This window comes from Opisthorchis viverrini, assembly GCF_000715545.1.
Source record: "Opisthorchis viverrini unplaced genomic scaffold opera_v5_401, whole genome shotgun sequence".
Classification (NCBI taxonomy): Eukaryota; Metazoa; Platyhelminthes; class Trematoda; order Opisthorchiida; family Opisthorchiidae; genus Opisthorchis; species Opisthorchis viverrini.
The window spans coordinates 128224-142668 of NW_008752061.1; the positions used below are offsets into that span (position 1 = coordinate 128224).

At 45.1% G+C, this 14445-nt stretch overlaps 1 protein-coding gene across 1 annotated transcript in view; it reads left to right on the forward strand.

Annotated features, from left to right (window-relative positions):
* Positions 1-7321: 7321 nt before the first annotated feature.
* The window catches only part of T265_10754 (hypothetical protein), a gene marked incomplete at both ends in the record, with an annotated part of 34203 nt that continues 27079 nt past the window's right edge, over positions 7322-14445 (forward strand). The window contains one exon of the mRNA XM_009177219.1: positions 7322-7471. Coding sequence (XP_009175483.1) covers positions 7322-7471 — 150 coding nt within the window. The remainder of the gene's footprint in view (positions 7472-14445) is intronic.

The following is a 14445-nucleotide window of genomic DNA, read 5'->3' on the forward strand; positions in this document are numbered from 1 at the left end:
TCGTGCTCGTGGTCGTAGAAAATTCTTCCTGGAAACGGACTGCCGGAATAAAAGATTGGAAAACGGCAGTGAGTTTTTGGGAAAAATTAGCAAGCAAGTAAGACGTCTGTCACAATTTCGATTGTGTTAACTAATGATCTTTAAAGGCATAGTGATGTGTATATCCCACGTTGATCCCGGTGGAGTGCACACTGTAAAGCATTACGAATTTGTGGGAAACGGTGATTATGTTAGGTGAATATACAGCCAAACACAATGAGTAACTCATTATGAGCATATCCTAATCCAGTGATCTTGAATGTAGTTCGATGGGGCAACAAACAAATAACGATTGTCACCACCTCCAAGCAACGACAAACTTTGCATGAATCTACAAGTTTCTTTCAACTTATCCTATCGATCAGTTCATTACAAAACGCTTATACTGCTAGATTTCTTGCTAAGAACTTGTTCCAAATCATCAGTGAGCCGATGTACTCAAACAACATCTACATATCAGTGTTATGAATTTTGGAATGTTGACCATTTGGGATATAGCTCAATGGCCGGAATTTGATCGCATTTCGCTTGCTCTGATTGTATCAGAGTTCAATGGCCTGAAAAAAGAGAAAATTCATGGTACACGGAAATAGATCTTTGACAGTCTAATGCAGGCCGCAGCTCATTACTTTGACCTTTGATGTTCCGACAGCTCAAAGAAGACCCCTGGTTAGACCTCTATGCGCCAATTCGTTACATAATGTTCACATCCAAGTAAACGTTCAACGCCCAAACTCAGTTCTCAAAGCTTCATATGGCCGAATATGAACAAAACATGCGTTCATGGGTAAAAACGAGTCTCGCATAGCAACGTTCAAAAGATATTTGGGATACTCGCGAACCCATTTGCACCTCTCTTCAGCCAGGCCGGCGTTTCGACCATGTTCATCTAGACAAAGTTGGCCCACTGCCAATATCTAGCCGTTTTTCGTATCATCTCACATGCGTCTATCGCTCAATACGTTGTCCTCGGACATTCAACATTTACGATATTTCTTCCAAGGCTATTGCTCGTGCATTCATTCTACCCAACGCTGATCACAATCTGAATAAAAACTACTCCAACATCTCAGCAAAGTGCTGGGATGTAAACGCATTCGCGTCACTGCCTACCATCCTCAAATAAAGAGTCTAGTATAACTATTTCAGAGACATTTGGAGACACATTTCAGAGCATAAAACAATTCACCTGATTGGTCTGATCAGCTACCAGTGAAAGGAAGAATGCCCTCCCTGTGATGGTATTTATTAGAAAAATGCCAACTGACCGGTAACAGATCATTGGATAGGGATGCAAAACTCTCATTTGCATCTGATTTAGAAAAACTGGACATCCATCTTCTGCTGAATGTCTCACATTGAACTTTCCTGGATATTCATTGACTCAAATGATTCCTGGCTCAGAACCATGCAAATGTTACAAAGCGACTCCAAAAATTCCGCAACAGATCTACCCTTTTCGAGAGACGCAAAGGTAAATTACACGAATAACACATACTACCCGCGTGCCCCCCATATGTGGCATCACCGTTACTAACCTCTGCCCCTTAAACGCCGTTCGCAGGCCATCGATTTTCATTTACCTCCGTCCGGCTCCGACAGTGGGTCTACTCGGCTACTACTCGGTTGTTTCACGCCACGCAGAAGGCTGCGTCTCGTTTTCGATCCCCGACCATCTTGAGTTGTACAGAGGTTCCCCTGGCGGTCGATAACCACAAACGACCTTGCCATCAACTGCCTAACTTCCGCAACCCCAGTCCTTCGAGGATTCCGGTGATCCCCCCACTTGCATTTCGTCCGTATAAAGAATGTTCGTGCCTTTCTAATTGCCGTTTTCTGTTTAGTTTTTTTCCTGAATGGGGGTAAAATTTTCTCGAGCTCTCCTTCTTTCTTCCACTAGCTGCTCCGGAGACAAGCGTGTTGCTGGCCACAACCCAAATTCCTGATAAACCGGAAGGCGCGGTTGTCGGCCATACGTCAGCATGAACGGGAACTTACCTGCGGTTGATTTTATGGAAGCAGAATGAGCTAGCAACACCATTGACGAGCTAACATCCCAGTCACCTCTTTGGCTCTCAGCCACACCTTTACCGACCGGTTATTACGTTCTGTTGGGCCATTTGTTTGCGAGTGGTATGGTGCCGACCTTAGGCTTCTGATACCCAGCTTCTGCAAGCAATTTTTAATCTCCTCTCTCTTGAAGCAAGGCACCTCATCGGTTATGATCATTTTTGGAATCCCATGTTTGACCCAGATGTGATGCATTATCACTCTTCTGATAGTCGTCGTCTGCTGAGTAGGCACGGTCGCCGCCTCAATCCATCGCGTCATGTGTTCTGTCATTATCAAGATGTATTGGTTCTCACTGGTTATCAACGGAAAGGGGTCCATGACGTCAACTTACCACAACTCTCCGATTTTTGAGACAGTAATAGGTTCCATGGAATGTGTTGCCCCTGTCGTGTCCCCCTTGATTAGTTGGCAACGCTTACAGGACATCACACAATCCATCATCTCACTTCTCATCCCGGGCCGGTATATCCTCTGCAGAAGTAAGTCGTAAGTCTTGGTAAACCCTGTATATGCCATTTCATGCCACGATAAGATTCCGCCTCAAGGCGCGTGTTATCACGGGCAGCACAACATCAGAATCAGAGGCGTTCCAGTAAATTATGCCATTTTCATTCAGCCTCAGCCGATCAAGGTGACTCTGGAACGTTTCTGATTCACTGTCTCCCTCTCCGTTCTCGATGCTCTTTTCATCCAACAACACGGCTGCAAACTTTCTTAACACAGGATCCTTCCGTTAAAATTGCACCAACCTTCCGGGATCCAGTTCGACAACAAAGCTATTGGCTCCAATCATGTTCCTGGGGACCTCATCTTTAGTTTCTGGGCTCGACAGCCAATAAGCGAAGTGGTTCTCTTTCTATGGAACTTGCTGGAGTGTGAAGCCGTACTCCTGCAAAAGGAGTCCCCAGGGCGCGACCTTTCAGCGAGGATCTCCGGTGGCTTTGATCCTCTCCACGAGTGTGTGATCGGTTTTGACATGAAATCTCTGCTTAGCAGATATGGCCTCTATTTATTAAGAGTCCAGACGATCGCTAAAAATTCTCCCTCAGTTGTTGAATACTTACGTTCAGCGTTGGTATGAGCACGACCGGCATATTCGTTGACTCCATTCATCTCTTGTAGGAGTGAGCTGACACCACGATCTCTAGCGTCTGTTGCAACAGTGAACATCTCCACGAGCCAGGGCACTTTTAGGGTCAGTTCCTGATCTAACATCCGGGCTGTGGCACGCTCAAATGCCTCACGTGCTTCTCCGGTCCATTTACGATTTTGCCCGAACAAGTCGTACAGTGGCGCAGCGATCGTGTTCAAATCCTTAACAGCAGCTGCAGTGTGCTGCTTGTCTAAGGAACTGCCGTAGAGACCGATTTGAATTGGGAACAGCATAAACCATGGTCTTTGCCAGTTTTTCGGGCAGTGGGCTCACTTCTTCGTGACCCACATTTTATCCAAGCAGTGTCGCCGAACTCCGACCGAGCTGTGTCTCGGTTTCATTTATCCGAGGAACAGCCACCGGAATCCGCTTCAATATAGCCTTCAAGTGAACTTAGTGCTCCGGTTTCGAATTGCTGCACATAACGATACCGATTCCATATACGACAACATTCTCTCCCCGTTAAACGATGCACCAAGTGCCGGAATGCGAATGGGGCACCAGACAAACCAAAGGGCATTCGTCTAAAGTGATATTGGGTGTCCCCATCCGTAAACGCTGTTTTCTTTCGTTACTCGGCCTTGATGCGTAGTTACCAGTATCCACAAGGTAAGGCAGACACAGTGAATTATCCGGAATGCTGGAGTGAATCGAAAACCTCCGCAACCGTAGGTAATGCTACAACCCGATTTACGGTCAGTTCATTCAAGTCCCAGAAATCCACGCGAAACCTGTTTTTTCCGCACGCCTTTCTTACAAGCACAACTATGGAATTGTACGCACTATTGGCTTCTTCTATTGTTCCATTCTTCATCATTTTATGAATCTGTTCATTGACCTTCTCCCATAGAAGGAGCGGCAACGGACGGGGTTCATAAGGTCGAAACGTTCTGATGCAAGAGGTATTTTGTGTTCAATCCACGGGCAGAACCCGAACGGATCCTCATCGTCCGTGAGGACGCGACTGACCCCGGAAAAGTGGAGTACTCTAAATTTTCATTTTGTACAAGTACGGGGACACTGATTCTCCCAGTGGCGAGGCCTGCCACACGTGTAACACCGGCTTTTTCAAGCGTAGCTCCGACATTTTGTCCTCATGCCTGCAAGCTGTTAGGCGAGTTGGTTCACTCTGGTCTGCACATCCTACACTGATGAAGCATCACACTTCTATGCCTGGAACGTAGCGGCGGCTCAATCTATTTTCCGAGGGCTTCTTCTGGCCGCATCCACGGCCGGCTTCTCCTGGTCTCAAAGTGGGGCCTTTAGCGCCGCCAAAATACCCCGGTCGGTCTCCAGTCCGGCAGCTTCCGCATCCTCCCCAAAATCCTCCAGGAAGGTCCGAACATCCCCTTCTATCCGGGCTGTGGCACGCTCAAATGCCTCACGTGCTTCTCCGGTCCATTTACGATTTTGCCCGAACAAGTCGTACAGTGGCGCAGCGATCGTGTTCAAATCCTTAACAGCAGCTGCAGTGTGCTGCTTGTCTAAGGAACTGCCGTAGAGACCGATTTGAATTGGGAACAGCATAAACCATGGTCTTTGCCAGTTTTTCGGGCAGTGGGCTCACTTCTTCGTGACCCACATTTTATCCAAGCAGTGTCGCCGAACTCCGACCGAGCTGTGTCTCGGTTTCATTTATCCGAGGAACAGCCACCGGAATCCGCTTCAGTATAGCCTTCAAGTGAACTTCGTGCTCCGGTTTCGAATTGCTGCACATAACATTCCATATACGACAACATTCTCTCCCCGTTAAACGATGCACCAAGTGCCGGAATGCGAATGGGGCACCAGACAAACCAAAGGGCATTCGTCTAAAGTGATATTGGGTGTCCCCATCCGTAAACGCTGTTTTCTTTCGTTACTCGGCCTTGATGCGTAGTTACCAGTATCCACAAGGTAAGGCAGACACAGTGAATTATCCGGAATGCTGGAGTGAATCGAAAACCTCCGCAACCGTAGGTAATGCTACAACCCGATTTACGGTCAGTTCATTCAAGTCCCAGAAATCCACGCGAAACCTGTTTTTTCCGCACGCCTTTCTTACAAGCACAACTATGGAATTGTACGCACTATTGGCTTCTTCTGTTGTTCCATTCTTCATCATTTTATGAATCTGTTCATTGACCTTCTCCCATAGAAGGAGCGGCAACGGACGGGGTTCATAAGGTCGAAACGTTCTGATGCAAGAGGTATTTTGTGTTCAATCCACGGGCAGAACCCGAACGGATCCTCATCGTCCGTGAGGACGCGACTGACCCCGGAAAAGTGGAGTACTCTAAATTTTCATTTTGTACAAGTACGGGGACACTGATTCTCCCAGTGGTGAGGCCTGCCACACGTGTAACACCGGCTTTTTCAAGCGTAGCTCCGACATTTTGTCCTCATGCCTGCAAGCTGTTAGGCGAGTTGGTTCACTCTGGTCTGCACATCCTACACTGATGAAGCATCACACTTCTGTGCCTGGAACGTAGCGGCGGCTCAATCTATTTTCCGAGGGCTTCTTCTGGCCGCATCCACGGCCGGCTTCTCCTGGTCTCAAAGTGGGGCCTTTAGCGCCGCCAAAATACCCCGGTCGGTCTCCAGTCCGGCAGCTTCCGCATCCTCCCCAAAATCCTCCAGGAAGGTCCGAACATCCCCTTCTCGATGGATTGTGGCCACGATATCTTCATCCTCATCCTAGTCGTGGAACCAGATGAAGGGAAGAATACCTTTGCTGCGGATATATTTATTAGAAAATGCAAACTGACCGCTTACAGACCATTGGACAGAGATGCAAAACTCTCATTTACATCTGATTTAGAAAAACTGGACATCCATCTTCTGCTGAAGAGACGCAAAGGTTAACTTTCGCGAGTAACAAAAATGCTCGCGTACTTCCATATCAGTAATATCAGCGTCACACTAGTGATACCGTTACAATTTCGCACTACTCAAATTTTACCTTCGAACTGGTCGCCAGCAGCACCGGTATACGGCACAACATTACGAATATCGGGTCAAAGATTTTGTGATGGCATGGTCAAACTATCCATGATTCACCTACTCTTGTTACTATATTAAGAACGCACATGTACCGCCTACGCTTCAACGCACCTCCAAAACGAAGGGAACCAATTTTTTTTCCTCCAGACACTTCTACATTTTCTCATATCTTCTGATTTCGTTAAATCACCCCTACAACCCGTACCTGTTAGTCGAGAACAAAAATTGCCCATCGATAAGGCTGCACCCTAACTCCGAAACCCACAAGCGAAATTCCTGCATGCACTCGTGTCACCATTCGTTCCGGCAGACATGTACACTGGCCAGATCGTTTCGTCGGATGTTGATATCAACTTTTTGTCAGAACGTGACACCCAGCGCTCGAGTGACCTTTTGTCCTTTCAACTGGGGGAGAATATTCGAGGCGGCTAGCCTTCGTTCAATTACTCCAAACAATTCTACACCTGCATCTGCTATCCGAATTTTGATTTGTCTGCCTAGCAATCACTCGTCAACCTCGATCCAATGAACAGAACCTTTGGCCGACTACAGTGTCCGTGAACTTAGAATCAATGTGATTTATCTGTGCACCAGATGTACATAAGGAGGGAACCCGGCAAATCGGCACACGAAACATAACACAAGACTCTAAGCTCGACGCAATCCACGCAGAGACTCGCGTGCCCGCAAGAAACAAGCAGCTAGCAAAATTTCACAAGTCCACGGACAAGTAAGGAACAAGTGTTTCAGCTATTCTTGCGGGGAAAACACGCTCCCGCTTTCGGCCTTTTACCAAAGGACTTTAACAAACGATAACCAACTCCATATTTCACACTTCATCTATTTTTATGTATGATGTGACTCACTACTGTCATACACGATAAGTGTCGTGATATAATTCGGTGATGAAGTGAAATACGAACCTTCGTGACTATGTACACCTTTTGATTTTGTGACAGGAATTGTCCCAACCAAACTTCGCATTTGTGCTACCTCAAAAACAAACCTGATATAAACTGGTGTGAGTGAATTCACAGTCAGACAATTAGAGAACAAGTTTTCGTGTGTGCAACAATGATAGTTAGGAAAAGACTTCGAGGAGCTCGTGAATGTACGTGTCCGTCTCCTTCGACAATAAAGAAAAATAGCTCTAACCATGGCACTGCAATAATTTACCTCGCTGCGATCACCGGCGTGGATCTGAAAGTATTGAAAAAACCTCGGGTGAGTGTATGACATCCTAGACTGCATATTCAAATGGATAACGTTGTTAATCTACTCAAAATTTAGGAGTAGGTTATAGTTATTAATTCGGTATTTCAATACGTAGCACAGCAAACAAGTATTTACAATATTCATGGAACAGTAATGAACGTGCAGATACAAGAAAATCCCTCACAAATGTGGCCGAATATTTCTCAAGTGTGTGCCACCAAGGAGCCCAGCATATGAGTGGGGGGTAAACCTGACGAATAATCCTCCGAACCCCTAGTTTGACTAGACTAAACGTGGTCTGAAAATATTTGGATATAGGCGCTATCTATTAGTATAACGTAATTGTGGATTCCCCTGTAGGATCCACATCGTATTTATTTCGACCTTGGCATTTGTATATCAGAAAAGCGAGGATGTGCTGTTTCGGTATTCAGCGTTGGAACCTAATCCGAATCAGACCCTCATACGTGGTGCTTAAGCTGTTGACGAATTCCACAACTAAACTAGGGATAGATGCAGTCTCCTGTTTGTTGACAGCAAGAGCAGAACTGCGAACGCTTGTTAAAGATTTCTTCTTCGGAGTGAAAGCAGCTTGTGCCCAAGAGCTGAGAAGCAATGGGAAGTCGTTTCATTCTTGCCGGGAATCATCAGCAGTGTACATCTCAAGAAATCAAGTGTAGTTTCTTACCGAACCCATGACCCCCGGATATATGTTTCAGTTCTTCGCCGTTTGGGCTTGAGCGGCTGGTCAGTAGTGTGTTTGGCTCCCACAGAGACGGGACATTTATCGTTCACTGACGGAAAACAACATCACGTGGTCAAGTTTTGACTGGTCCCGCGAGTCGCCACCTCCCAGAAGTAACGTTTGCAATCCAGAGCGGTTATCTTTGTTCTAACCCACGTATCGTTTGATAGTGACATGAGGTGATTTGACCATATTCAGTGGAGATTCCAGCCTCTCAGTGATGACGATCTACGCTGGAAAACAGGGAAACACTGTATAACAATTTCATTTCATTTGGGAATTATCAACATGGAGCACCTTACAAAACCGGGAATCGGTGTTCTTTTGAGGAGGGATACGACCGCAATCAAAACATCTGCACTCCATCACACCATATTGATTGGACGACAAAATCTACCGACGAAGGGACGGTATTTCGACAAGGTCCATTACTTGTGAAGTATTTGGGGGTATATTCCTGAGTAAAATAGCTAACTAGAGTAGCAATATGTCGAAAGTTAGTCTCCTGTGCACAGGAATTCCATTTTCCAGGAGACATAGATGGCATGCTTCAACGGAGTTTATTGAACATAGACTTGACAGGATTTTAGTGGGTTCGCCTACCTAACGAGCCCGACCAGCCATGAAAGGCCGAACCTGTGATGAACCGTCCAAGATTTATTGGCAAATTTATGGGAAGCAAAAACAACCACGCAATGTGGTATCCCAGATGTCGTACGGACTGAAACATGGGGCGACTTCGTTCACCATACTCAGTCAAAGCGGACCATCACAAACAAGCTGTTCAGCTGAATTCTTCGGTGACTCCCGTCGAAATCAAATTCATGAGCAAACATGCGTAGTTTCCAAAATCTGTCCAATTTGTTTTCAACTAGTAAATGCGTTAGATAGACCGACAGGGATGAACGGCGATCTACGTCCCGAGGTGTCGAAAGGTAATCTCCTTGAGCAAAGTGTTGCGTCCAGAATTAACGTATCAACCCGCATTACTTAAGCGCACAGCTCCCTAACAGCAGTACATCTAGTATGATTTCGTTAGATTTAAGTTTGACATTAAATTCATCTGGGAGATGAACTTTTGACCCACTGCTTTAGAATTTGTTCAACGTTCTTCAGCGATATGTATACGGAATATTTGAAATAGCCAGTCTGTAAGCTATGTATCACTGAACGGATGAAAATCCTTTGCCGTGGAGTTGTTTATCAGAAAACACCAGCTGAACAGTTACAGACTGCTGGACAGAAAAGCAAACCTCCTACAGGCACCTTGTGTAAAAAAAGTTGAATAACAGCCCTCTGTCACTGGATTTTCACTATCACGCACTTGTCAACGAATGCTTCAAAAGAATTCCACAAATTTCGTAATGAGCCCCTACTTTCAGTTTACGAAAACTACACCATACAATCATGCGCATATCAGTGGTTACCACATTTGCGCACGTTCCTATTTTAGAATCGCTCGCATGCCATCGAATTCCATTTACCCCCGTTAGCTCGGCTCCAGTGTTGGTCCATTCGGTAGCTCTTCAGCAGTGTCATTTAACATCCACAGCTGAGTTGCATTTTCCGCTTTCGGTCCCCGACCGTCTGGGATAGTAGACACGTTCCTCTGGCGATCAGAATTTGACAAACAAAACAGGTGTTCGTCATTATCACCTCACCACAAATCGACCTATGAAATCAACGTAACATAACACGCTGATTTCTGAGACAGGAGTGGGTTGCATGGGATGGGTTGCCCCTGTCATATACGTCCCTATCAGTTAGCACTGCTCACAGGACACAACATAATCCATTACTCCACTTCTCATCCCGGGTAAGCAGACACTTTGCCGAAGTGGATTACGTCGATACGGCGATCACAGCGTCCGTTGTAACATTGTACATCTCTGGCTCTCGACATATCAAGGGTCAGTTGTTGATCTTGCACCAACGCTTTGACACGTTTGGAATGCTAGTGTGCCTCACTTGTCCGGTCGGACTCCCGATATTGCCCAAACAATCGTGCAGTGGAGCAGCAATCCTGTTGAAATCCTCAAAAATCCAGCTGTAATATGCTGCCTGTCCTGGAAAATACCGCAATGAATTCTTTAAATGGGCAATAGCACATTCCTTGATCATCGAGTGTATTTATGGTAGTGGGCTAGCCTCTCTGTGACCCATTGTATTCCCTATCACTGTCACCCAAATCCGCGTGAGCTGTACCTTGGCTTCATTTGTCTGCAGGCCAGCCTCAGGATACGCTTCAATAGGGTCCACAACTGAACTGCGTGTTATGGTTCCAAATCGCTGCGCACAACGATATTGTCTCCGTCCATAGCAAGATTATGGAGTCCCTTCTCTAAACGAAGCACCAAACGCCAAAGTGTGGATGTTGCCCCAGACAAAAATACGGTATACGCCTAAATTGAAATTAAGTGAGCTCAGCCGTGAACGCTCTTTCCAGTTCATTCGCCTCCTTAATAATTATTTGCCAGTGTTCGCGCAACGAGCAAGTTATTGTGAAATATCGGAAACGCTAAAATTTACCGGCACAGGAAGTCCATACTTCTCTGGTTGTTTATCGTTAATTATTTCCTTCCTTACCGACTAGCGAAAGACGACGAATTTCGTGCTAGTGTTTTGTGGTGGTCTGTTTCCACTAGGGAGGATGTTAACCGGATACAAAAAGCATTGAGTCCACTGCACTGTAGGACTTATTGGATACTGTATTCCACATGTTGTAGTTTGTGGATTGACATGTCTAGGCAACCGTGGAAGGACTGTCCAGTACGGAATACTTTTGTAAGTCAGTCACTATGAATATATTTGTAGAACGTGAAATCAACTGTCACACCACATTTACGGCTATCTAATGAAGCCTGAAAGGAGAGGCTGGTGGTATGTAGTTGAATAGTATTCATTATCCTTATGAATCACAGGTCGTTCCAAGAACAATCGTACGGATTTTGTTGTGCATTAACTCTGTGGCCTTTCCCCTTCAAACTGACACCGACCCGGTCTAACGGATTGCTTGAAAATTTATTCACAGTCGACGGGCTAACTGTGACGATTCTGCTCTACTCTGTCTAGAGTGCACGGGCGTTTGAGTTGACAGATGATCACATAAATGCCCTGCCTGTGTCAAATGACCGACTTGTTTTTATTCGACCTGCGTATCTATCATGCAATAGTACATAAGATTTTTGGGGAGTTTTGATGAACTCACAAGGCCCGAAAATCCCGAAGGCCTATGGACCACCATTTTTAATGGAAAAACAACCCATATCTTGCAATGGTTTCAGAACACAATACAGACAAGCTGCTTTTCCTTCCATTTTGGCACAATTTCGACAACGGGTTGCGTGCCCGTTAGAAACAAACGTTGGAGACAGATCCAAGGAGCGTTTTGGCCTCGTATCCGGCTTTGCAAAGCTCCATTAGATGAGCTGTATGCTGAGCAACCTCGGGGACCTGAAGTCGGATAGATAAAAAGATCTCAGCTAGGAATTCCGTCTGGACATGCAAACAAATGAATGATCACAAAGGCGAAAGGCTGGGGATCTTATTTGTCAAACACAGCCTTGGACTAAAGCCTAAGAATGCTTCCAAACGAACAGCATTCATTCAAGCGTACAAGAGATTCAACATTCACAAGAAAAATGGCTAAACATTGGGAAAGATTGTCAGTGGGGCGTAATGAATGTTGAGCGAATACTGCACCCAAGATTTAAAAATGTATACATGAGTGCTGTTATGGAGCATCAAAATGCATGTAATTTGGATATCTCAAAGTATTTTGATATGGACCTTCCAGCAGAGAACATGTGACATTTCTCAGCAACTTATCAGATACGTGGATCTGTGTGAACTCCTAGAAATAAAATACTCAGTAATACCATGAACGTTTTCGGCCATCTTGGGGCTCATCCGGATGTCTCAGTTCCCGAATTTACGTCAACTTCACGTTCTACTTGAAGTCCATTTAGACAAGTCTTGACAAGTCTTGTTTAAAACAAGAGAAAAAAATGAATCCAGGTGAATCTCGGCAGTGAGGTGTCGCTTAAACTAAATGCTTAACTGGAACAGAGTTTTAGCGATAACTCAAGATGTGCGCCAACCTGATGCGCCCTGGGAATAACAAAAATGGTCAATAGCGGTACAAAACCTTTTAACAGCCATATGAGTAGTCCAGGTGATGTTACTAATCCTGATAATTAGGTATTTGAAATAGTGACGGCCGCCCATGATAAGAGAGGATTCTTGTTACAACAGATATCGAGAAGAGAAACCGATCGTGATGGTTTTAGGAATTTCGAAATCAGTCAGACAACCTGGCTTGTGGATGATTCACCAAAGTTATATAAGTTGGTCATCCGGACAGGGAAGTGTCTGGGTTATTTTGGGTTAACCATCCTCCACTATTAGATCGAATCTACGGAAGCAGACTGACCAATAGATTTCCCGCGTGTTTCAAAGAATGGTATTGCAGAATGGTATTGATGAGTTCAACCAATAGATATTTGAAACTGGTTGCCAAAATATACAAACCACGACACACTGAAAATCCGGCAGAGAGTTCGATATGGAATTTGGCCAAGCCTCCTGTCGCACCGAAGGTTCCAGCGTTCTGTTGCTTAAAAGTTTATTTGTTCAGTAAGTGTTGTGCGTCTATGAATACTGATACTGAAAACTTAAGCCAGAATTCCTGGTCAAATGTTGCCTTGCTACACCTCCCAGTAAGGTTTAACACACGGACCATTTGGAAGAAATGGAAACACCGCACCAGAAATTTCCCATGTCGCTTCTGACACCTTGTCTTGGTGACCGGGTCATGCCGGCTGGAATTCAGTTCCTGATGGGTTCACCCAGGCCAGGATTGTAAACCAGCACGAGCTGAACTGAACTGAAATGAACTGAACTGAAATGAAATCAACTGAACTGAAGTAAACTAAACTGATCGGAACTGAACGCACGCAGCTGCATTGAACTGCTTTCAATCCCGGTATATCCACACACCTAGGAATGGTATATCTTATTGCATAAATCTTGGGATCGTTCAAAACTCCGATCTACTGAGCGTAAATCAGGCAGCTTCATTTAGCTGTTTTCAATCTTGCTATATTCACATACTCACTCAGAGGAATGGGATTATCCTATATCACTTTCCACCTTGTATGATTTTCCCCGGTGATAAAGAACCTAGGGGTGATCCCACATCTAAAAATAGCCCGTAGACCAATATACACCGTGTTGCGGGATGAACGCCCATCTTGAAGGAAAGAACAAGGATGTAAGTGATGTGAGTACCATATCTGTCCCAAAGAATCCCTCCGTAAAGCCCTTTTGCTGGTCTTCTAATTAGAATTAATTTTGGGACAGTGACTAACCTTACTTGACACTAAGCGTGAATACATTCGCTAGTACGGTACACATTACACTTGTTTGCCTGTACAAGGAGGACAACCCACCTGCTGAATTGTTAAGCAGTGCGTCTGGAATTGTCCGAATACTGCCTTGAAACACGTGATTATCCCTCTTGGACAAGCCTTTTACCGTTGGCTTATGGTGGGTTTTCACATCCACGACGATATCGCGGAACGTCTCCTCGATGATGCGCCCAATCTTAAAGAACCGCGATTAATGGTTACGGGAGATTATTGACATAACATGAAAGGTATTCTACACATCTGGACGACCATCATTAGATTTTCCAGTGGCTTCATGGAATCCCCGCTCAAATACTGGACTGAAAAACGCTTACACGTTCACATGCGTGTTCAACATCTGGCTTCACTAGGCAAATCGATTTTCACCTTAATTAACCCTTCATTGTGCATTCAGTTACTTTTTCAAGATCAACTGAATAAGAGAAAGAACTACTAACCTGAAGAGCACGGTGCAATTTTCGCCAAGCGGCTTCGTGTTCTTCCTCGGATGTGGCTTCTATCAATCGTCGCAAAATTGGAAACAAATGAGCCTGGGATAGGTTGTCTATCAGCAACATTCGGCTAGATCGAAAAAAACAGTTGGTCAAAATTTAATGCAAACATCAGATCCGTCTATACCGACTGAGAGCATTATCTTCCTAGACGAGTAACTATTGAAGGGAAACTACCCAGTGCATATCCATCTGCTGCCTCATGCTTGTCTCCCAACTAATCCCCCTCTGTCTATCTCCATCTACCTATCTATCAATATATCTATCCATCTATCTATCTATCTATCTATCTATCTAACTACCTATCTATCTATCTAT